The sequence below is a fragment of the Lycorma delicatula genome, chromosome 6 (assembly GCF_047948215.1).
Source record: "Lycorma delicatula isolate Av1 chromosome 6, ASM4794821v1, whole genome shotgun sequence".
Taxonomy (NCBI): Eukaryota; Metazoa; Arthropoda; class Insecta; order Hemiptera; family Fulgoridae; genus Lycorma; species Lycorma delicatula.
The window spans coordinates 51,145,308-51,171,789 of NC_134460.1; the positions used below are offsets into that span (position 1 = coordinate 51,145,308).

At 29.2% G+C, this 26,482-nt stretch overlaps 1 protein-coding gene across 1 annotated transcript; it reads left to right on the top strand.

The window, feature by feature from the left end:
- Positions 1 to 1,883: 1,883 nt before the first annotated feature.
- LOC142326857 (L-2-hydroxyglutarate dehydrogenase, mitochondrial-like) lies at positions 1,884 to 23,992 on the top strand. Its single transcript, XM_075369591.1, has 7 exons — positions 1,884 to 2,023; positions 6,509 to 6,666; positions 9,372 to 9,628; positions 14,186 to 14,299; positions 16,069 to 16,230; positions 21,155 to 21,264; positions 23,809 to 23,992. Exons 1-7 carry the CDS (start codon positions 1,884 to 1,886, stop codon positions 23,990 to 23,992), a joined length of 1,125 nt encoding a protein of 374 aa, XP_075225706.1.
- The last annotated feature ends 2,490 nt before the right edge of the window (positions 23,993 to 26,482 follow it).

Below are 26,482 nucleotides of genomic sequence, written 5' to 3' on the forward strand. Positions count from 1 at the left end.
CTTGTGGATCATACATCTGTTAGCTATTAACAATTTTATAAGTATTGCCAGTTGCATGTTGTTTTTCATTCATTCGTCATGTACTTCATTCGTCTCTTTGAACAAGTTGCAAATGAAAACCATTCTGTGGTGTTCTTACAGCAGCATGGTATGGTATACAACCTTCACAAATGTCAAAATGGTCACAAAATGATTTTGCATATGGGTGCGCTGATTGATGGACGAGCTCCCGGGATGGCTGTACAAAATACAAACAGTTACATAAGAAAATTTTCCTTGCTTGTCTAGATTACTGTAATGCAAAATTATTTTTTTCATTTACTGCTAGGCAAAGAGGCTAACAACCGTTAGGTTTAACTAGGAGAAACTGTTGATTAGTCATAACACAAAAGTTGATTGGTTATAAACATCCCTTATTAATCGAGAGGCCTGGTAAGCAATCGATGAGAGCGTGGTTCTCACGTAGGAATCATAATGTCGGCCAGGTCCTACCTCATTAACGGATTTTCAGCAGTTTTGCGGTTGAACCAAAAAATGTTTTTTGGGTTCTTGTGCAGCACAGAAATGCAGAAATCTTACCGCCTAATTATATTCGGCCGGGATCGGTAATTATTTCAGACGAGTGGCGCGCGTAACGCGGCATTCGCAACCGACCGGATGATTATGAACACCAAACGGTCAATCACTCGGAAAATTTCGTTAATCTGCAAACAGGAGCGCACAGTCAAACGATAGAAAGTACGCGATGGTCGGCGAAACAACAGAATGAAAGACTGCGGCACTTGTAACATTGCTTGTTACAAGTGCGCGAGTTGTACCTCGCGTTGAGCTTATGTGGCTCCGCATACCAAGATCGCGATTTTTTTCAGCAAATCCTGAGAGATGTTGCCGTTTACTGGCCTCTACAATGACAAGGCCAGTATTTAAATTTTTGTTAGTTTGGTAAGCGCGTAGTATTTTAACTGCATGGTAATTCAAGATCATATAATTTCTGGAAAAACATCTCTGAACACTTAACACTAAAGATCTGTAATAGATTTTCTGTTGATATACGTACATTGTGATGTATAGCTTCCTGGCTCAAATTCGGTTAAAGTTTAACTGGTTTTGAGTACTTATGAGAAACTTCGGCTATTGCGGTCCAACCACTGTCATTTTCTTCACCTGAGATTGGACAACACCAAAATGTAATTAACATTTTGACATTTTGCATGTCAAAAGTTTTTTTCTCATTATAACACGTTAAATAAGGTACTATATGTTATCAAAATAATAATACAAGCTTTGATGAGCTTGTGTAGTTTATTATGGAATCACAACGGACATATCTGAAGCAACTTTCTATTTCAAATTCATTTTCGTGTACTTCTTACAGAACTTTGACATAATTCTTAACAGATGGCGTTGCAGTTCACCAGTTCCGTATGTATATTCTTAGAGGATCAGTATAGTAATTTTAAATAAAAAAAATATATATATAAATATATATATATAGCATTTGAAATCTACGAAGCATACATTCACAAAAATATCCAGCTAGCATTATGTTATGTTTGCAGTGTTCATGGGCCTACTGAAAAAATTATTTCTTTGTATTTAATTAAGCCAGCATGGTAAAATAACAACGAAAAAATCGTAAATTTTGTGAGAATATGGTTTAAATTAATAAGAAAAATTGTCCATTGAAACATTCCTTGATACCCTCATTTCTCTTAATGTTGTGAAACGCGTATTTTTGGCATTATTTCGGACCGACAAAATTAATAAAAAATTAAATTAATTAGTAAATCAATTTTTACTTAAATTCATATTTTTCGTCTGTTCGACTGTTCAATTTGATAAAATAATACATACTGTTTACAAGTAGGTATTAATATTCTACAATGTATCGTACTGTTTTAAGATTTTTTGAATATTGTGGTGAAGTTTCATTTCATAATAGTTGTAGTTTTAATACCGCTCAACGTTTTGGTTCCTCGTTCAACAACTTCAAAAATATCGTTCACGTTCCGTCACAGAGCAGGTAATATTTTAAATACACATTTAAATTAGAAAAAAAATTCTTTCCCAGACTAAAAATTTTCATTACACGTAAATTAATTTGTTGATTACAAATTGTAAGTTAATGTCAATGAGTGAAATAGTTATTAGTCATACAATAACGTATAGTGTGTTTAATTGATAAATTACTACAAGCTTACTCACGTGCTGCAGTGAAGTAAACGGTGACTATAATTAAAACATATTATGGAATAACTTAATAAAAAATCGTTATTTTTTGCATACTAATCAGGAAAATTTTATCATTGCCCAGTAAAATAGCTTAACTTGTTTGTTCAGTGAACTAATGTTAGGTAATGACCCTGACTGATAAATTGAAATTATTAGATGATTTTATTGTATAAAAAACAACTAATTGTAATAAAAAGTGGAAGAAAATCGTTAACGGATTTGTTAAAAGCGATTACATTACAGATTTGAAAAAATGGCTAGTTTCTAATTATGTATATATATATATATATCTGAAACCTTAACAACTCAAGTTGTAAGAAGATCAAGGCTGATTTTTAAATTGCATTCCTCACAACTTTATTATTCTGGAACATCTTGTACAATAAGATTCTGAAAATTAAAGGATGTGATAGCACTAGCTGAAACTATGTTTAATAAACTGGTTTTTGTAGACCACTGCAGTTAAACACTCTGGATTAAAAAAATTGTTTTTACTACAAATGTATTAAAGAAACTACTTAACAGTCTAAAATAAACTTTCAATTTAATTTGGCTGGGATGATAATTCACTGACAGAAGACATCTTTAAAGTTAATCCTATGTAACAGATCATTTTTCACATTTGGTTATTGTAAATCATCCTTACTCCAACCCTTCTTCTTATCCTTGATTTCTTCTACCCTATTTTTGGTTCTGAGGTGCAGTCTGTAGTCAAATTATCTTCTGACTCAGAGGAGTGATTGCAGACCTAGGTGAATGTTGAGGATACAAAGTTCAGTAAAGCAGTGTATGATTACTGTGACTTGGTAGAAGAGAGTTTCCTGTGGATTTTTCCAGAGATTATGTTTTCATAATAATTTCTATAGCAAACTATATACTGGCTAAATTTTAAGTATCATACAATAATCAATATACAGTCATACTTAAATTGTTACCTCTGAACCTAGTTTTAAATAAAATTGAACAGACTTTTAAAAACAATAATCTGTCAAAGAGAAGAAAAGCAGCTGAGTGGTTTTGAGTTGAGGACAGTAGATACAAGTTAAAGCTGTTGTACATTGTTACAACATCAATAAAATACTGGGATTATTAACAGAGCAGCCTTCTAAAGAAATATATATAGATAAAGGTATATTTAAGTTAATACAATTGCTAGATTCTCCAAAATAAGAGAATAAACTACATTTTATGTGCTATTAAAATGCTAACATTTCTTGGACAATCAATCTCTGACCCCATATAAGATACTCAAAAAGTTTAGGTCCAAAGAGAATACTTTCATACTGGATAAAAAAGATAGAAATTTTTGTCACAAATTATTAAGGAAACATAGTACGTCCAAGAATGAAAATGCCTCGGCAAGAATGAATTCCATCTGCCTAAAAATAGTTTCAAAGAAATAAAACTTGCTTAAAAAATTCAAAAGTAAAGCATTTTTAAAAGGAAAGCATTCTCTTTCCATCATGCTTTAATTTTGGACTTTTAAGAAAAATGATTGTTACCAATTTACTAAGCCTAATTTGGCACTAAAGGTTTAAACAAGAATTAGAAATTGAGACATTTTAAAGGATTAATTTTTTAGGGAAATTTTTTCTAAGTTGGTATTTTATACTAAATGTTTATTTAATACAAGTAAGCCTAAAAGAAATGCTGCTCATATGAAAAAAAAAAAACATTGCAAGAAATATAAGGCCAAAACCCACAGAATCATCAGAGGATCTTCTGTATTAAATTTTTTTAAAATCATTGTAATCAATGTGTTTGCTTGAAGAATATTACTTGAAATATATGTATTTGAAAAGCAATATTCTTATTCAGTTTGTTATACAAAAACAAAAAATAAGTGCTATGAAAAATTAAGGAATTATAACAGCCAAGTAACTTAGGTTGAGCATTTTATACTTTTTCATACAGATATTTTATTTTTTTAATGGTGACCCCTTTCTTAGTAGTACTCACCTGGAGATCTGAACAGGGGACTAGTTTACCTCCGGAATATTTTACCAAGGAAGACACCTCCATCATTGCTATATGAAAATGCAGAGAGCTACAATTTCTTGGAAAAAAAGCAGCTGCAGTTTTCCATTGCTTTCAGCTACGCAGTACTCAGAGGACTGAGGACTGAGTTGAAATAGCTGTTTAAGTCGTCCTGACCCTTAACAATCGCTGAAAGAGCTGCTGCTCTCTTTCAGGAATCATTCCTTAGTCTGGCTGTCATCAGATACCTCTCCGATATGGTTGCACCTTCGGTACAGCTACTCTGTATCACTGAGCACTCAAGCCCCCTCACCAATGGCAAGATTTCATGATTCATAGAGGGAGTATATATATATATATATATATATATGGTAATCAAGAAATATTAAGCATTCATATGTTTCTCTATTGGTAACACATATCCCTCACCTCTTTAGCATTCTTCAAGATAAAGGCTAACTACAGAAGCATCAAAGGAGCTCTAATATTTAAGTATAAACTTAAGTAACTGTTATCAAACAGCATGAAAACCTACATGTAAAAAACGATCTTTGACATAAAGTTGAGCATAAGTCATCCTAATTGAATCTAATTATCATCAGTTTAACAAATCCTTAATGTGATCAATCCATTCTCTCATAGAATATTTCTGTTAGTCTGAAAATTATTTCTTTGAAAATAAAAAACACGATTTTTTCCAAAACTGATTTGAATAAGTAACATACTTTTATTTATCTATAACATCTATTAAAAGTTATTTTTCCAGCCAAATAGTTATATTGTATAGCTAAACAATATACTGTAAAAATATGCTACTCGGCTCAAATTTTGTGGGTCAAGGTTTTTGAAGATCTTGATGCTTTGACCCTCCTCCTAACCAAAACCACAATTTTAACATTGAAAAATACCAGAAGGATGTATGCATATGTTTGTCTTCCTTTTGCTTGATATTTTTGTTCAGATAGATTTGAATGAAATTTGACATATCTATAATTAAGTTATTTTGTATTTTGGTTACAATTGATCAAGGGAGTGGAGCGGTATAGTCAGTATGGTCACCATGGGTCTTGTATGTGAAAATTTTGCTCAAAGAGGAGGATGATTTTTTCATAATTCTTTATTTGCATATTACATATTTTAATGTTACACTCCTCCTACTTAGTAACTTGTCAATGGGAAAGCCCTAATTAGCCAGATTTGAGTAACTTTGATTTTATATATGGTATTCGCTGGTGTCAACCGAAACACCCTGCAATCTGTAGCCATGCATTGAGAAAAATATTAAAATGAAACTGTTGTTTTTAAATGCAAAAAACAAGCAATTTACCAGTATAATGGAAAGATGAATCATGAACATTAACAGATTAATAATTCAACCTGTGTTTTTTTTCAAAAGTTTTTTTTTTCAACGTACAGTTCATTTTAGTTTGGCAGAAACAATAGAAATGCCCACCTCTACTTCTTGCTATGTACGTATTGACTAATTACAATATCTCATTTATTGTACTAAATGCCAACATCATTTCAAACACCAAAGATACAAATAGTGAGCATCTTGTGTTTACACTGTAAATTTTGATCAGTAATAGCTTCCATTATTTTTTATTGCTATAATAACATATTTTTAAGTAGCATGGCTCCGTTTTTAAATTCAGTTATCTACTTTAGCTGCTCTTCTGTGAAAACTAACATTTAAGCTTTAAATTTCCTTATGTATATTATCTTCTACATCGTCTTTTAGCTTGTCATTTAATTTTGCATACAGCTGTTCTGATTACGTGAATCCATTCACAAATAATAATAAAAAAATACGGAACTTGAAAATTAGCAAAATACCATAAATCTTTGAAAATTTTAGTAGGTTACCGGCAAAAATGTTATGGCATATATTCCCTGATGTTACTCAAGGCAAGCTCATTTTCATCACCTAAATGTGACTGTTAATATGGTAGCCAGACTCGATCTTCATGACTCCATTTTCACTCTCTGACTGTTTCACTGTAATTATAGACCTATTATTTGATAACTTAATATTTCAGTATTTTTTTTATTAAAACCTCATAATAAGATTAATAAAATGAATTATTATTTATAATTTTTTCTTTTTTTTTACAATAAATGATTCTTGTATATCTATCTGCTGACTATCTGTATTTTAACTGATATTTGTATTAAACTCTACAATTTTTTTATGTAAAAAGTAAAAATAATATTATTGTTCAATTTTTTTAAAAGTATTATAAAAAGATGATTCTTGACTTTTAACACGACTAAAAAATGTATTTTGTTTTTTTACTAGTTTGGCTCGGGAGAGATTTTTTGATGTAGTTGTAGTGGGTGGAGGAATTGTTGGAATGTCTACTGCTTTAAGATTAAAGAAACGTTTTCCTAATTTTAATGTAGCAGTTTGTGAAAAAGAACTATACTTAGCGGCACATCAGTCTGGGAATAATGGTGGTAAATATTTCATTTATTTTAGTTATTTCATGCAAAATATAGAACAAAAGATTCTTTAATTTTGTTTTTAAAATGGCAAAGTCCATTTCTACAATTTTTTTTTTTTGTTGAAATGGTCAGTTGATCATGTTTTGAAGACTTGATTGATTATGAATGAAGAACGTTAAGGTATTTTTAAATGAAATGAAAAAAAAAATCATAATAGTCTGTATGTGTTTGATATTTTATAAAGCTAATTCACTTAAAACTTATTTTGGATATCCTAATTAAAATAGATAAATGTTGAGAATATTGTAATGGATTACAATTTTAAATGTAATATAATAATCTTTTTATGTAAATGTAATATAATAATCTTTTTTTTTCTATTCTTTTCACAAAAAAGAGAATATTCTTACTTGTTCAGTTTTATACACTGCTGATGAACAGATATGTATTGGTCAAAGACAGTATATTTTTAATTCATATTTTCATATTTAAGGTCACTGGTTTTGAATCTGAGATTATTTACGTTTCTTCTTCATAGTATGATTTTTCCTCTTCACTTTTTTCTTCATTATTTATATTCATTAGTTGGGTCAGAAACTTCCCATGTTGTCTGTCTTCTTTTTTCTTTCTCTATCAATCACTTTTGTAAATTTATCCATAATACTGAAAGAAACAATGTTAGTAAAACTTTTCAGCAGTTCAATATCTTTTACTACTTTTTTTTATTGTATACTACAATTTTTATTTCTCATCTAGGTAGCATTATAGCTCTAGAAGAGAAAGTATTGTAATCGGTCCAATTTGAGTATAGGCGCATTGACACCTAAGGAATCAAAAAACAAAATAAAAACTTAAAAAATCAAAATAACAGATGGAAATTTTCCAATGTTCATATGTACATGTGTGTGTGTTTGATGTTGGATTCTAAATCACCTTATATCTCCAGAACTATTGGACCAATATTGACCAAATTATATTGAACTATATGGGACACTGATGCCATTCAATTTTAAAGGGTCAACTTAAAAGGCCAAAGGGTGAGTGAGGCTGTAGAGCAAAGTCACCCTCAGTATCTTGAGATTTCACCTGATTAAGGTAATTTTTTTTATACACATTTGTTAACAAATTAATAACATTTACAAAAAGATTTTTGCAAAATCCCATCCTCACCCCAAAAAATGCTCAAACTAGTGGCTAAGTGAGCCTACTGCTTCAATAGCACTCCAGGTCACCACAAGGAGCGCTAGTGTACCACTGACGTACAGCTGTTGCATCATCTGCTATGTTGTGACGTCACAGGTGAGCGATAGAGTTAAATAAATAAATAATATTTAAAGTATAAAGAAGTAATTCATCTAGCTAGGTCTCGAATTTGATCGCCCAGTTAATGCGGCACCTGGTACATTGAGCCTTACGGCTACACTTGTCTGCCAACCGCACAAACGAAATTTGTTCTATAAAATTTAGTTCTATAAAATCAGTTGTAAAATTAAATTAGTTTGGTTAGTGCAAACCATCGCTGTTAAAATTGCCACACCAGCGGGAATTAAATACGGTATGCATGCGTAGAATCATTAGAATTATTGAATTAAATAAACAATAAAATATTAATTATAAATATTTATAATTAAGGTGTGTGTGTGCCGCACGTGAGTGTAATTCATGCATCAGAAACAACCCACAGTTGCACGATTTTCCTGTTTCTTATTCATCCATTTTTTAACATTCTCAAAATCTGACTCATTTTTTTTTAACTTACAAAATAAATGGCACTATTGCTAAAAGTCAGTTTTTCCTTCACGCAGATTTAAATTCCACAACAGGTGGAAAATTTTGTTTTTACAGTTAGTAGTAATCAGATGATATGATATATATATTATTCAATTATTGTTAAGTTTGTTATAATATTTATATCAAGAATAATTGCATCTAATTAAAAAAAAACAAGAATGAGTTTTTATGTTTGATAGTGTTGATAGAAAAAAAATTATAATGTTGCTGCCATCCATAAATAAGTCCATGTGAGATTTCATAATTTCCCTCCAAAAATTTGCATAAGTAAACAAAAAATTTGAAAATGTGGAAAACATTGGAGAAGTTTCATGATCAGATAGGCATAGAACTAATTGTGTAACAAACAACTTGTAGCATATGTATTAGTAAAAACCATCAAATTTTATTCATAAAGGCTTCTGATAGACTTAGAATATCCAGAACAGTTTGCCAAAAATTCTAAAGGAATTAAAATTTGTGTTATCAACATAAATACTTATGCACTCTGTGAAATTGATTTTAGAGAAGTAGATTTAATAGTTTGCTTATTAGTAATTGGGAAAAAATGATTTTAGTTCACAAGATACTTTTGTGATATATAATTTTCATAATTTTATATTTTTTAACAGCAAGTAGATCCTGAGTAAAATATAAATTACCTTTTTTAAGAAATGAGGATCACAGTGGTATATGATGAAAAACACTAGCCTTGTTGGAAATCCAACCTGGGATCACTTGACCAACATCACATGTTGACCAAATACTAACTATACAGTCATTTTATGAAGAATTGTGAGAACCAAGATAAAAAACTTATTATTGTTTTTATTAATTCTTTTATTCTACATTTTTTGTTTTAAACATATATTTTTATTATTCTGTTTATTTTTTAAGTTTTATAATATAAACTGAATCTGCAATGCTATTACTAATTTTTTTTTTAGGAGTAATTCATGCTGGTATTTGTTATAAACCAGGCTCACTTAGATCTAAATTATGCATTGAGGGTATGCAAAGGTTGTATAAATATTGTGAAGCATACAATATACCTCACAAAAGAAATGGAAAACTAATAGTCGCCACAAATCCACAAGAAGAGATATGGTTAAATAACTTATATGATAATGCAATTAAAAACAATGTTCTTGATATAAAAATGTTAAATTCTAATGAAATTAAACAAATTGAACCACACTGTAAGGTAACTAATTAAGTAATTAATTTTTAATTTAATAAGCAATTCAGTGATCAGCATGGAAAAAAAATGATAAACTTGAAAAAAATTACTCACTTTCAGAATACATAGGAATTGTGTGATTTAAAAGATGTTTTTAGAACTATATTATGCTTCTTTGTCAGTGTTTATACCATTACACAGTTGTGTGATTGTTTATGATGTCTACCTTGGAAGTAGTTAGGAAGTACTTTAGCATATAGTCAAACAAACAGTACATTTGATTTCTGTTGTCTTTTCACATACATCTTTAATGCATTAGTGAAAATAAATCTTTTATTTTCATTAATTTATAATTATTATATAAAACACAAGATAATAAAATAAATTATAAGATAAAATATAATGTGATTAAAATCCATATTTATTATTTAAATACAAGCTCCTGAAGTAATTTTAAGGTAAATACATTAAATATAAAGCTTGCTACAAAGTAATTCACAATTTGGAAGATGTTACTGAAAATTATTTTGAACACATCTTTTTATATATTGAATGAGGTGCAGGTTAATTAGGGTTTTTTAAAATAAGTATTATTTTAAAATTTATTAAGAGTACTTCCATAAAAGAAAATATTTCTGTTGTTTTTTTTAAATAAATTGGTGGAAAGATCTTTCAAATGTACCAATAAGGCCTTTTTTCATAAGCTGAAGTATTGTGTTGCATGAATCAAATCTGTTTGATAGAGATGGATAAAATTATTTTATAAGAATAAAAATTATTTTTAGCAAAGACTGGAATTCAATTTTTTGGTAAATTTTTCAGTTTTAATAGTATTTTTTCCCAATTTTAATAAAAATCTTCAAACATCAAATTTTAGTAATTGCATATTGTTTAAGAATGTTGCATTTATAGTTTTCACATGCTATAAATATGTAAGATATTACATTATGTGTAGATTATATCATTACAGGTGTATTCTTTTCTATCAAGTGATTTGAAAAAAATAATTTGTGTATTGCTTTTATGTGTTCTTTATATTTATGATGAATGTGTGTATGATATGCCAAGTGAAATATTTAGTGGTATCAGTGTAGTTCATTACTGCTATTTTCTATCAAAAAGGTATGATTTATTTTTGTTTTTAAACATTATATATGTATGATATTTGTTTATTAAGTACAAATATGTGTAAATTTGATATTCTAGATCAGTGTTTCCCAACCTGGGGGTCGCGACCACCTAAGGGATCATGGTGATATGAAAGAGAGGGTCACAAAATTAGCCCACCACTTTGCATGTAAACAATAATGAAATCATTCTATGAGAAAAAATCATTCATTATAAACATTTTAATTAAGTAAAAATGTAAAGAAAATAAATTAATGAGATTTTTGTGTTTATTTTCCATTGAAAAGTTTCTCCATATGTGGATCTATGTTAGAAACACAAAAGCAAATTGTTTTCAAGTGATAAAGAAGATTCCTATATTTAGTTTTTAGCAAAACCATAAACGAAAAACCCTTTTCATAGAGGTAAGACATGGCAAAAGGGATTAATATTTTCAATGTTTCTATGATTGAATTTCCATATTCACTTGACAAGCAATCCAAAACCTACCATCTTCAGATGTAAATTTTAGTTGTAATGTTTTATCAGCAGATATTTTGATGAGCTGGTTGTGTGTCTCAACTGGTAAATTAGCAGCTGCAATAACATTTTCACTAAGTTGATTCAGTTCCTATCTCTTTGAGAAATCATTTTTATCTTCTGGGAAATACTCCACCAACTGAATTTTAGCTCGTGTAAATTCATCTTCATGCTATCTTAACTGTGTTAAATAATTAGTGTCTTCTTCATCCAAATTTTTCTCAATATAATCAGAAGTGAGTGGAAACATATGTTTGCTCTGGAGGCGATAATAATCCAAATATCAAGCTTCTTAATGAAAACACGGACTTTGTCTGTCTCTAATAAAATGTTTTTATCAAGTTCTTGTAAATTCACATTTAAGTCATTTAAATGAGAAAATACATTAGCTAAGTAAGCCGCCAACAACAACATGTACTGATTTATCTCTAAAAACACTGAATGATGCTGGAAAAATATTATTAATTCATCTCACAGTTCCAATAACCAGGTTAACACTTACCCCAGTGATAACCATAGACTTCTGTATGGAAAAGAAGAGATTTTTAATTTTTTTCAGAAATCCACTGTTCTTTCCTATTATTGCCTTTGCACCATCACTGCAATAAAGGCAATACATTTTGTCCAGTCTATGTTATAGTTTTTAGTACCTTTGTAAAAAACATCAAAAAGACGTCCTGTTGCATGACCAGGTATTGATTTGTAAAACATCATATTTTCTTTGATTGATCTGTTCCTATCATATTCATATCTCACAAAACATAAGAACTGAGAAATGTTTGCCACATCTGTTGATTCATCAAATTTAATATTAAAAAATTCACTTGAACTCTCTTGCTGAATTATCTGACTGCAAACATTGGCAGCCATGTTATTGATTTACCTTGACACTGTGTTATTAGAATGAGGAATTTGTTTGCTTCTTCAATGCGTATTAAAATACTGACTACATCAATTGCAGCAGGCAGTATGAGGGTTTTTGTGATCGTATAGGGTTTGGATATCTTAGCTACTGTTAATGATCTGGATATTTAGTTTGCAAGTGTCAAATTAATTTTGATGGCTACATGATTTCATTGGCAAGGACTTCAAAGCAAATAATGCACTCTGGCTTTCCATCCAATGAGGTAAAACCATAATTTAAAAAACTGTCATTGTACAATTTTTGTCTTTTTACTAATCGATTCACTGAATGTAAATGGCTTTGTTTTTTCACAATTTTTTTTCAATTGTGCATAAGAATTTAATTTAAATTTCCATTATGCATAAGAATCTAATTGAGAAAAAAAAACAGTTACACCATTTGACTGCATACTAAAAAACTGAAATCTCAATTATTATTATTATTTTCAATAAAACTATGTTGTTTTTAAAAACTTAAATAAACCACCAGACACATGCTTCTATTTGAAACTAAACTGAAATTCTTCAGTTTCTTATGCCGCTTTTAAAACTGCTGAGAGCATGATGTGTTTAAACATATCATATGCTTGTTTGAACATGACATAAGGCTCTCACAGCAAATATTATGCAAGCAGACCAAATTACAAGGAAATAGTGGTTGTACATTTGAATGTATTTTTGTCGTGGGATTTCTGTATATTTTGAAAGTGTGATGTTGATTCAGTTTGTTATGGTGAGGTCTAGAAAATGTAAGTTTTCAGAGGGATATAATTTGTTGATAAATATGTAATATGACTGAATGGAATGGTCTCTAAGGTTAAGTGCAAACTGCAATCTTATAGTAAAAATATAATGCAGAAACATATTAATACATCAATTTGCATTTAGAGGTTGGCATTAGAAATAGGTAAAATTTAAAAAATTTTTTTCTTCATCTTGAAGATCCTAAGTTCAAATAGCTTGACACTTTCAATGATAAAAAATGTCTCTACCAAATTCCCATTATAAGCTTGATTCTTTTGTGGTGAATTATAATTATTCATACAAAATAAAAAAAAAAAAAAACATTAATATATTATAAAACCAAAAAGATGAAAATGTTTTGTACGTATGTTTATTAAAGCATTTCTGTACCTAAATAATCACATTCAACAAAATTATAAATGAGTTTGAGTTAATGTTCTTTCTGTTTGCCCTATTCCATATTCAAAAAATTTTATTTTTTCTTATTTCTATCCTAGCAGAAGGTCTGATAAATTACATAAATGTTTTCTGGATTCAGTAGTACAACATTTTTATGTTTTTCTTTAAATAATAAAATGTTTAAATAATAATAATAATAAAAAACTGTTTAGTTGTTCATACTTTAAAAAAAATAAACAACAATTCTGAAATGTTGGCCGATTTCGTAATATATCAATAATGTTTCTTAATATTATCTTGGTTGGCTGGTTGGTTGAATTTTATCACAGCCTATTATTTTCTATAGATTTTTTTGGTATATAGTTAGGTTGTATACCAAAATATGTAACCTAATATATTTGTACCTATTGCGATGTACAAATGCTTGCAATAGGTATGTCTGGTGCTTAGTTTAATCGTGTGGTGGTAACAAATTTGTATCTCTTAAGATAAGCTTAATTTCTACTACTGAAAAAAAATGTTCAAATATCTTTCGTATTTGTTACATACTTACTTTGTACACCATAATATGTTTTCATTCACATTTGACATCAAAAAACAATTCAATTGAAAAGTAATCTAAAATTTAATGATGAAAAATTATTAAATTGCTCAATAGGAAAATATTTTCCAATTATAACTGTTTATTTATTTATTTTTTTTGAGTTCTGAGAACAATAGTTTAGGAACTGCTGATGATCATTTTCAAGAACTCAGCTTAAAAGTAAATTAGATTTATCAAAAAATATTATTATGCAAGAAATTTAGATAAAATTTAATTGTTATGAAGTATATATGTGTGTTTCTTAGATTAAAACTTAATTTGAAATAAATTAAACATTTTTGCAGGGTTTGAAAGCTCTTTATTCACCAAATACTGGTATTGTTAACTACGGAGCTGTCACACGACATTTGGGACAAATGTTTCGAGATTTAGGAGGAAATATCTTATTAGGTTTTAATGTAATTAACATAAGTGAAGCCAATGAAGGAGGAGGTCAAACAGCAAATGATATAAGCACATATCCAATAAGAATTTTTAACAACAGAAGTGTAAGTTTTATTATTCATTTACACTCTGATATTATTCAAGTCATTGTAGAATGTTATAATTAATATTAAATATATATTAATTATATATAATAATATTATGTATGTATAAATATATATATAATTATGATTATACATAATTATGATGTAGTGTTTAATTTCAACAGATTATCCAAATGTACTTATCCCTAAGTGCATTTAAAGACTACTTAGATTCAGTCCCAGACATTTCTTAGAAAATTGCTCTGAGAAAACACTCTTTTATTTTGTACATATGAGTTCTGATCAAAACACCATCCAAACTGGTGACATAATTCCAGATGTGACTGATACAGTTATTTGCCACGAGATTGATATAATCTACCACACATGTATCATGAGTTGTCCTCTGCTCACCAAGGTTGCTTTCAGTATAGTATTCTAATCTTATATGTGTAAGGAATGTATGAGTTACATAGTTTTTAGTCACCTATAAAATTGTTGAAAATGATAGGTTGTTTTATAGAACTTCAATCACAACAACTGAAAACCACACCTAATGTGATACATATACTGGAAAATTGCCAAATCTCTATTCATAAGTTATTTGAATCATTTGTCTTTCTTGTTTTCCTGTTTAGCCTCCGGTAACTACCGTTTTTAGATAATTCTTCAGAGGATGAATGAGGATGATATGTATGAGTGTAGATGAAGTGTAGTCTTGTACATTGAATCATTTGTCTAGATTGTAAGAACTTTTTTTTAAAGTATTAATATATGACATTATAACATTTGCCATTTTCTACAAAATTACAGAGAAGAATTCATCCTTGTCTATTTGGAAGGGGTAATAAGTAAAATATTTGCTGATTTCGTATAATATTTTATTTATTTATAAATAATGTTATAATAAACTTAATCAAATACCAAGCAAGTATATTGGCTTTTTTAAATTCTGAAGAACTGGGTAACTGGAAATTCTCTGAATTCCCTATTGACCAGTCTACCTTAGTTACTAATGTAAATTAATATAATATTAATGAAATAACTTATAATGTTAATGAAATAACTATATTAGTATAGTTATTAATGAAATTAATATAAATTTTCTAATTTTCTGAGAAAAAGAGGACCAATCAGCAGAGCTTTAACAGAGTTAATGCAACACTTCTGTTAACCGAACAGTTAACAGAGTATGATATTTAAAAACAAACATCTATTGGTTGTTATTTTCAAATATTTTTCATAATTTTTACAGCTGTATTCAACCTGATATGATAATTTTTACGGTTGTATTCAACCTGATACGAGATACTTCATTTTCAAGGTAACAAACATCCAATGACAGGTTTGCTACAAAGAAAAATGAAAAGGAAGTAGTTTACCATTGCTTTTGTTACCAAATGAAAAATACTATTCACATTGGTGTGGTTGAAATTAAGTGCAGATGTTCAGTACTGCAAATGATGTCTTCATTTTATTCACCAAAGAGACAGATCAGTTAGTGATCACAGAAACAGCAGCTCCGATTAGAACCTCTTGTATCTCAGGTTCGTTTTTTATTAACAAAGACTGGGAAAGTTAGTGAAAACCAATAGATTATTCTTCATGAAGCAATGTACTGAAAAAAATAATAATAGGACTATATTAATAAAATGTTAAATGCAAGTAAGTCTAATAAGTAGTACATGTTAATATTACAGGTAATACGATCAAGGTTTGTTGTAACATGTGGTGGATTACGAGCTGATGAACTGGCAGAAATGACTGGTGAAAGTAGAGCTCCTCAAATAATTCCAATTCGAGGAGAATATTTTTTTTTAACTGATGCCAAAAAACATTTAGTTAATGGAAGCATATATCAGGTAAAAGTACATTTTTATAGTTATATATAACAAATTTTATTTCTTTTAGTTTTATCCTGGCTTTTTAATATTCTACAAATCATAAAATTAGTTAAAATTTTATTAAGTAACTTTTAAAAAAATTAACAGTTATCTTAAGTGAACAATTGATAAATTAAAAAAAAAAATTAAATGAGCACTTAATAATATTCTTACACTCTATATTAGTTAGTGTACAGGTTGCATAAAAAAAAAGTATTAACAAAAGTGGTATAGTCTAATAGATATTTCAACTCATATTCAAAGTTTTGAATTTTAAAGTAATATAAATAATGTTATACTAAAAGGAATTAACAGAGTTATTTTGGTATTAGCCACAAGATTAAAATTGTACAATTTATTTGAAGTAATTGTACAATTTATTTGAAGTAATTGTACTCTGAGAGACAGAAATCCTTCTAAAGTAGTATTAAAATTGTAGAAAAATAGATAAGGGTGAGTAGTTAATAAATAGTTAAAAATGTCTTAATAGATAGTTAAAAATTTCTTAATAGAATTGCTTAAAAAAGATTTACATATAGCAATAGAACTGTCATAAACTATTCTGCTACCCAGATACAAAATAGCTGGACATATAAACAGAATCAAGTTGTTTATAACAATTATGAACAGCTCACAAAACAACACAACTCGCCTACAAATTTATTTATACTCTGACCTTCATGGTAGAACAGTAATGTCTGTCTTTCACCTAGACAGTTGTGAGTTCAAATTTGATTATTTTTCACTCTTCAAAACTTTTTTCTATTATTATCACTGTCATCATGAGAAACAAAAATTGGGTATAATATTGCCTTTTGTTACCTGAAAAAATAAGTATTACATACAGTGTTACAAGCATCCTCTGATGCAATCATTTTTACACTAGCATAACTGTAGAAAAACGTACATAGTACAAATAATTCTTTAAAAAAATAATAGTCAAAATGTTAATGCAAGCCATAAAATAGAAGAAAACATTTGCAAAAACAAATATCAATCAATATAACTAACCAATGACTGGTTTTATTCATTTCTAGTTACCTGTTTGAGATTTTTTACAATTTTAAATTGCACACATGCTCTATGGTGAAAACTCAAACAAAACTCTATATTGTTATTGTTTTACTGATATCATACTTCTGTCCAAAGGCGACACAAGTCAGTGTGTTGCCTTTGTTACATATTTCTTACTCTCACCACAAACTAGAAGGGTGAATCAAATTTAAACAGTAATTTTGCTATTCTATGCAACAGAAGTTCTGAGCTGTATGGCAGAGTGGGGGTTAATGTTCGGTGTGTTAGAGAGAGAGAACCAGCTTGGTTAGCTCCTCCACTCTGTTCTGTCATCAGTACAGCCGTGAGTGAGCAAGAGGTTTCATTGTCTGTTTCATAATGTATAATCATAAAGTTTTTAACTAATGAAGGTGTTAAACCCGTGAAAATTTTAACTCGTTTAAAGGTACGGTTTGGGGATGCTACACTGTCCCAGAACAGAGTGTATATGTGGGCCAGACAATTGAAGGGCAAGCAAGAAAGTGTAGAAAATGAAAGTCTTGATCAATGCCCAAGGACAAGTCTCACAGCATCTGCAGCATTCAAGGGCTTATCAAAAGTGATCGCCAGTTCACTGTTGAAGAAATCATGTCAGTAGTGGATATCACTTATGGGAGTGCTCAAACCATTATCACTGATCATCTTGGCTTTAGAAAAATTAGTGCTTAATGGGTTCCAAGGTTGTTGATCCTTGGAACCCTTGGATCCTTGAAAAACAGGTCTGGTTGGAGATCTGTGAGAGACTTCTGAATTGATTTCAGTGAGAGGGAGATGATTTATTAGGCACATCATCACATGTGATGGGAAGTGGTTTCATTATTATACTCCGGAGTCAAAAATGGCAAGTAAGAAGTGGCAAAGGAAGGATGAGGACTGCCCAGTGAAGGCCAAAACCCATCTGTTGGCTGGAAAAGTTCCTGCAACAATTTTTTTTGACTCAAGGGGAGTTTTACTCATTGATTTTCTCCACAATCAATGAACAGTGAATGCGGCTACAATTACCAGCTGCTACAGTCAACAAAAGCCTTCTACCAAAACAAAAGACAGGGTATGCTCATCAGAGATGTCATCCTTCTCCATGACAATGCCAGGCCGCACACCACGATTTTGACAAGGGATAAATTGGAAAAAATGCACGGGAAACTCTCTTTTCACCCTCCTGCAGACCAGATATGTCCACCTGTGACTATTTTTGTTTGCACACTTGACCTGAAGGGGATCGATTCGAAAACAATGAAGACATCAAGGACATGGAAATAATGAAGGCATGTGCAACTGGTTGATGAATCGTCCTCAAAATTTTTATGAACGAGGAATATTCAAGCTTCCAAATCGTTGGCAAAAGTGTGTAGATCATGCAGGAGACTATGGAGACTATATAGAGAAATGATGAAGGTATGAATTGTGTATATTATTAATCAATAAATTTATAAAAAAAAATTGCTGTTTATATTTGATTCACCCTTATACATAAACATGCAACTTTTTCACACATCACATCAACTAATTTACCTACCCTGTCAGTTGACTCCTTCAGTAATGATGATCATAATATGTTTTCATTACTGAAAAACACAAAAATCCAGAGTATATAAGTTACATCAGTAACTTCTCCGTACATTACACTAGGGAAATCGAACTTAGTGTGACAGTGTAACTTAAACCTAATTAAATATGAGTGAAATGAAATGAATACAAGTATGAATTAGAAATTAACCTCTTAACAGTTCTTTATTTTAGTGAAAAATGATATTATTATATCCTTTTTTTCACTAAACCTTTGTTATTTTATCCATTTTTTTGTAAATATTTTTGATCTATGAAATGAAATAAGAAAAAACTAATTTAAGGACCTATTTTTGTACTTTTCTCATCATACAATGTAAAAAATAATATATAAAACTTCAATTATATATCATTTTCATTTACATGTGATGAGGAGGCCATTTTGTACTAATAAATATCTCTTACAATCCCTAATCGTCATATCAATAATATTGTAAAACAATAGTAAGTAATTCAAATAATAATAAGAAGATTGTTTACTTACTTAAGAAATTACTAAAGTTAGGTTATAGTAAACAACTCTATTATTTCTTATTTACACACATCCACAGACACAAAGTTGGAAATAAAAATATGACTGAAAATTTCACAAAAATAATAGTAAAATTATGAAAAGGATAAAAATCAATAAATAACACAAAGAAATAATAAAACTAAGACCTATGTAATCTAAGTTACAATCAAAACAATGAAAACAAATGCATGGTAAGAGGTGTTAGAAGGGAATGAAATAGACGAATAGAATAGAGAACGGATATGCTAATAGAGCTTTACTGTTAAATTAGAGTAAAAATGGAACTAGACTCACACCCATTGCTTAACTTGTCAAAAAACAGAATAAATAAGATCAATTCTTAATGAAAAATTAAGCGTCAGAGGCTCATTAAGCTGCTGAGGCTCACAAAAAGATAGGTGAAGTTTATGGTGTTGATTGCTTAACAGAACGCACATGTCAGAATTAGTGAAAAAAAAAATTGGTTCCAAAGCTTTTTCACTCAAAGTTGATCAACATTCTGGTCAATCTACTGAAGTTGATGAAGGCTAAATCAAAGTCATAATTGAATGGATTGTCATATAACTGTATTAGATATTGTAGAGAGGTTAGATGAATCACACACGATTGAAAATCACATTAAATATCTTTGACTCTTAAAGAAGTTCAATATTTGGATTCTCCATGAATTGAAAGAGATTCACTTAGCAGAACAAATCAGTATTTACAATGCATTTCAAACGCAATGAAGTTGACCCTTTTTTTGAAACGAACCATCAATGGTGATGAAAAATGGATCATTTACAATTAATAATATCAATTGAAAACAGTCATGGTCCAAACATGATGAACCAGCACAAGCCAAGATCATACTGCCGTGTGAAAAAAAAGGAATTGTGTTCCACCAAGATAATGCAACAAGGTTTTTCACACATCTTTGGTAACTTGTGGTTATTGGAGCTTGGTTGAGAAGTGATGTCTTATCCTTCTCATAGCTTGGATCTTGCACCATCAGATTACAATTTATTCAAAGTTTACAAAACTCTTTGAATGGTAATCACTATTGATGATGATGATCTGAAATCGCATTAGACCAAATGCTGATAAGGACCAGAAATTATATAAGTGTGGAATCATAAAGTTGCAGGAAGATGACAAAAGGTTATTGAATAGAGTGGAGAATACAAACTGATTTAAGTCCAATTTTTTATAAAAAAAATTGAACTTTAATTTTATTTCATGCTACAAAACCGAAATGACTTTTTTGCGAACCCAGTAATTATTGTAATTGTTTTTTATATTAATATTATGGTCAGATGTATGGGTATTTCCAATTATACCAAGAAGGTAGACAGGTTATTTGTAATTTAGAAAAAATTAACATCTCATATATGCATGTACAGATATAAAAATGCATGTATATATGTAAGAGTACAGTACTGTATGTGTGGCTAGCCACATGATAAAACACTTTTTATTTTATATATATTTTTTTTTTTAATATTTTGACTATATATTATATATGTTATAATTTTAATGTGTAATTTGGAAAAAAAAAATTAAACTGATGAAAAACCTCGAAAGCACTATTAAAAAAATAATATGTATAAGGTAAGAAGCATTATTGAATTCTGTACTCTTGGTGGTAAACAGTTTTGATACTTTTGTCTTTGAGATATTAGTACAGAGGAGAATATTGACAAATACAATAACAAAAGAATTGTTTAAGTATTTTTATGCCACTTAACTATAAGAAATATGCTACAACTAAAATAATGTTTAATCATTTAGGTACCAAATCCTGTCCTACCATTTCATGGTATTCACTTAACTTCGCAGCTAGATGGTAAAGTATGGGTTGGCCCAAGATCTATGTTAGCTTCTCAGAAAGAGGGTTACAAGTAAGTAAACCTACATTTGTATCTTATATTATATATACATAGCTAATATATATATATATATATATATATATATATATATATATATATATATATATAAGTAATATACAAATATACATACATAACTAATTGTACATAATATAGTTAAATTATTATTGATAACAATGAATGCTATTTCAAGATTTTTTAGTTTTATAATTCTACAAAATGTTAATAGTGCAGCAAGTATCGTACTTTTGTTATCAATATCACAAGTAATACTAGTTTTGAAAAAAGAGAGTTGTAAATTATATAATTTGTTTCAATCAACGCGTCTGAACTTTTGATAAATGAAATCAGATTTATTTTCCATTAAAATTTCATAAAATTACATCATAATACTTTCAAATACTTTTATATCCAGTGACAATAGTATTTCTATTTTTTATGTGGCATCAAAATGATGTTGTTGTTGGTGGTTTTCTTGAGTTAGAAACGCATTGTTTTGGATGGGGTCAAAGATTAGATTTGAAATGTGTCTGCTCATTTTTAAATATATTTATAAGAATTTTCTATATTTCATAGAGTTCAAATGATTTAATGGTACTTGTGTATATTAGATGATAACCAAAATCATCTGCTACTTTTTCCCCAGAAAAAACTAAATGCATTTGCTTTTCCCGCTTGAGGGAACATGTTGACCCTCAACTGTATTTACATGGTGAACCAGTTGAAGCATTCACATGATTTCTAGGAATGTGATTTGACCAATGGCTAACACGGTTAACATATTTGAAGGATATGAAGGTGAAATGTTAGACATGCTGAGAATTCTATCTAATACCCATTGGGGAGCCGATCATATCTGCATGTTGTGCTTGTACCAAACCCTGGTCCATTCTTGCTTAGACACTAAGGCTGTGTAGCTTATTTGTCAGCAGGTGCCATCGTTCTAATGATGCTCGATGCAGTCCATCATTTATTCATCTGTCTTGCCATGGGTGCGTTTCGTTCAAGCCCCATGTTAAGTCTGCTGGTGGACAGTGGTGATCCATTTCTTTGGAATAGGTAGAAACAAATTATATGCTCCTATGTGGCTCTGATTAAAGTGCAATCAATTCATCCAACCTTTGATGAGGTATTCTTCAACCAGCGTGTTAATCGTCACCAGGAAAAACCGAGATCTATTGCTCCGCTATGCATCAGAGCTCAGTGCCTTTTCTCAGCTCAGGCCGTGAATCTTGATTCAAGAGTTTAATTTTTTTATATGGTCCTTGTCGACTGTGTATACTGTTTGGCATACTCTAGATGGTAATTTTTAAGTTATTTTTTAATGTTTTATCCACTATGGTTTTATTTGTGTTTTTGTTTAGCTTTTAACATATGTTACATGCTTTTTGGTTTTAAGATGTATTTTTACGTTGCTAGGTCTTAGTTTTTAATTAATTCTTTATCTACAACAAATAATTCATCCTTGGGCAAAACTGCTAAATTGTACAATAAAAGTATCTTAGAAAATCATTTATAACTTTTTTTAGTAACCCATCCATATCTTGAAGAAAAACTAATTGATTTTACAGTTTAGATGCTGGTTAATATGCATTTAATTTTTCAACTTTTCTCCCACTTTTCATTTAACTTCCTTGATTTGCCTGTAGTAAGTTGGTCCCTAACCATTTCTATCACCATGCGTGTATGGACCATAAGTCCAAAAGGGATTTGTGCATAACTTCCACAGTAGGCCATCAGCCTTTTCATCATTTATGTCTTGCTTCTAAGAGGATCAACCTTTTTCAGTTCTTTTTTCTCTTTTCTCTACACCTCTTTTCCCTCTATCTTTCCCTTGATAACAACTTGAAAGTAAATAATTTTTTATAGGTATGCTAACAGAAGGAGCCTCCCCTTTTTGGCCAATCCAGGGAATCTGCTACCTATATTTTGATCGCACTCCAGTTGATTTAGTGTAATTGATCAAAACCAAGCCTTGTAATCTTATTTCTACTGCACAATATGGAGCTAGTTGATTTGTTAGTGTAATAATAATAATGACCTTTATTCAATGGTAGTAATAAAAAAAATAAAAAACTTGGAACAGAATTTTTAATAAGAATGTAGTGTAAGTAAATTACATATACATAAATTATATTTACACTACAGTTGTAAATACATTTATTATATTTTGTGAACCTATAAACTTAATAATGACTGCAAAAAAAAGAATAATAGATAACAAACTTGAAAGATTCATCTAGTAAATAAAAAGTAGTAGTACAAACAAGCCACATTTAAATTCCTTTATGAGAGAGACCCCCCCAACAATATATACCAACTATGCAAGGATAAATAAATAAATCATAAAGGATGGTAAATTAAAAATACTTATCAGAATAATTATTATAATACATAATTTAAGATATATAATTTCAAATTAAATTGTATTTATCATCAAATACTGTTTCAAGTGGGAAGAAAATTTACCAAATAAAGTTGCAGTTCAAATCACATAGTTCAATAAATATTTATAATGATTAAAATAAGTAAATAAAATATAATATTGATTGGTTTCAGTTGGAGTGATTATAATATTAAAGATTTATGGGATATGTTCACATATCCAGGTTTACAGCTATTTGTATATAAGTATTTTGGGGCATGCTTTCATGAATTTATGAAATCTGCAAATATTAACGTGACATTAAATAAACTTCAAAGATATTTTCCATCCTTAAAACTACGTGATTTGGTTCCGTGAGTACATATTTTTGCATATAATTTTAAATTTAAACTGTGTCAATTAGGTGTATAGTTTGTAGTACTCTGTTCTCTCATCACAGAAATTGTTTTAAGTCTTGTTCAAAAGGTGTATATAGTAAAACTTTATGGCATGCTTCTGTTAGGTTGTAAAGAGTATAGCCTATTTTATAATACACTGCTTTTAGAAGGAGATCTATGCTTAAATCACAGCTTCTTTTTAACTTGATGAGAGTAAAATAGAATTTTAAAACTTGAAAAAACATTTTATATAATAAAAAATATTGAAACAATACTATCTGTATCTTGAACTTTACTTATATATTTATTATTCATCCCATTCATCTGATTATTTTATTTTCAAATGAATTAAAAAAAGGGAGGAAGTTATCAATTTGATCAGAATGCATTTTTGTAGAGCCCCTCTCTACAAGAAGAGACAATAAACATCCTTTGGGTATACCAATGTTAGTTTTTTAAATAACTTAAGTAGAAAATTTTTTTAAATAAAGAATAGTAGCATCCTATTTTGAGTGTTCTGTTCTTTCAATTTTTCATAATTTTACTTCTATTTTGATTTTATTTAAATAATATTTTTAACTTCAACTAAGAAGTACAGAGATCAATGCCTTTTTATTTAATAAAAATTAGATCAAATAGTTTGTTTCTATTAAAATTTTTAATGCTTATTGAACTTAAAAAAATTCAACTTTCCTCTTTCTTAAAAGGTTGTATATTTGCCCATTCAATGGTTAAATTTCCGTATTTGTCATTTTTTATAATTGTAAAATTTTTTTACTGAAGAAAGAAAGAGATATAATGATTAATTTAATCTCTTCCAAACCAATAATACATTTTTGTAAATAATTTTCCAAGTCCAACATCAGCCTTCATGTTATGAACCACATTAGCCATCATATATAAATAAAAGTAAAACTAATGAATGTAAAATAAAAAAATGGGAAAAAAAATAATCAAACTGACTTAAAAATAGTGTTCATGCTAGTGAAGAATTCCTTTCCCTTCCCATTTATAAGTAAATTAAGCAATCATAAGTTTAGGATAAGATTAATTAAGTTTAATTTTTTACTCATCCTGTACTCAATACTGAGCCCACAAGGAATAGCATTAAAAAAAAATGTTGCTGACTTCTAAAAGCAGTAATTTGAAAGAGTTAGTAATGTATAATTTTTAATTGTAAGTGCAATTTTTTAAAGTTTATTTTATTATTTTTTTAAATATCATTTACCAGGGAAGTACATACATTATAAAAATTTTCTTTATTTATAACCCGTTATTTTAAAAGTTTAAATTAATTCTTAAGTCTGATAATAATATTAATACTTGTAATTTGTTTTCCTGATGAGGATATGAGAATAATTGCTAGGTAAAGTTATGAAATGATGAAAGTAATTGATTAATTACTAATGCAACATAAATCAAAAATTCTAATACTTAATCTAATGTTTAGTCAATTTAAATAACCACTTAAAATTTGCTCAGGTTAATGATTTGTTCAAATAGTTACTTTCTCACCTAGATATGTTGCTTCTACATTCACATACAGCTCAATTAGCACTCAGCAGATGAAGATGAAAACATAGTTGAAAGATAGCTTTGCAAAGATTATGTAAAAATAAATCTAACAAAATGCTAAACATTATTGTAATTAATCCTTGCTATATTCTTAATGCTTTTGGCAATGTGAATCCAACCCCATCATCATCATAATTTACACTTTATATCATTGAGAAGTGGCATGATAAAAAAGCAAAATTTATTACAGAAATTTTACTATTAATATTTTTACATTGCCTGTTTTTTAAAAAAATCATAGGAAAGAAAATCTCTCAATGTTCTTGTAAAACTAATTGGAGTGATTTATTGACAAGCAGTCTAATCAAAGCAACAGTCCAACACAGTATCAATAGATTGCTTGCATGATGACCAATATGTTTTTTAATGTTCATAAGAAATAATTTTAATCAATTACTGCTGATTTTTTCTCCCCTTTTCAGAGGAGCAACAGTAGGTGTACAAGCACATGCAATGAATTTAAATGGTGAATTAGTAGAAGAATTCAAATTCAGTGAAAACGGGAGAATATTGAACTGCCGTAATTTGCCTTCACCAGCAGCTACAGCATCATTAGCGGTTGCATCTTTTGTAGCAGACAAGGTTCAAAAGCAATTAAACCTCTAGTGTAAGTTTTATTATCATATATAATCGAAAATAAAACAGTCTACACCATTCAGAATAGTAAACTACCATTGATCATATCATGTTATTGTGTTTATAATGAAATAATTTTTAAACATTAAAAAAAAGTGACTCCCCAAATATAGAAAAAATATGCTTAAATTTTTTTTTTTTGGAGCAATTGTGCAGTCCTTCATCAATGCAAATGATTATTACATATAATTTTAAATATAAACTGTGTCAATTAGGTGTGTAGTTAGTCATACTCTGTTCTCCCATTACAGAAATTTTT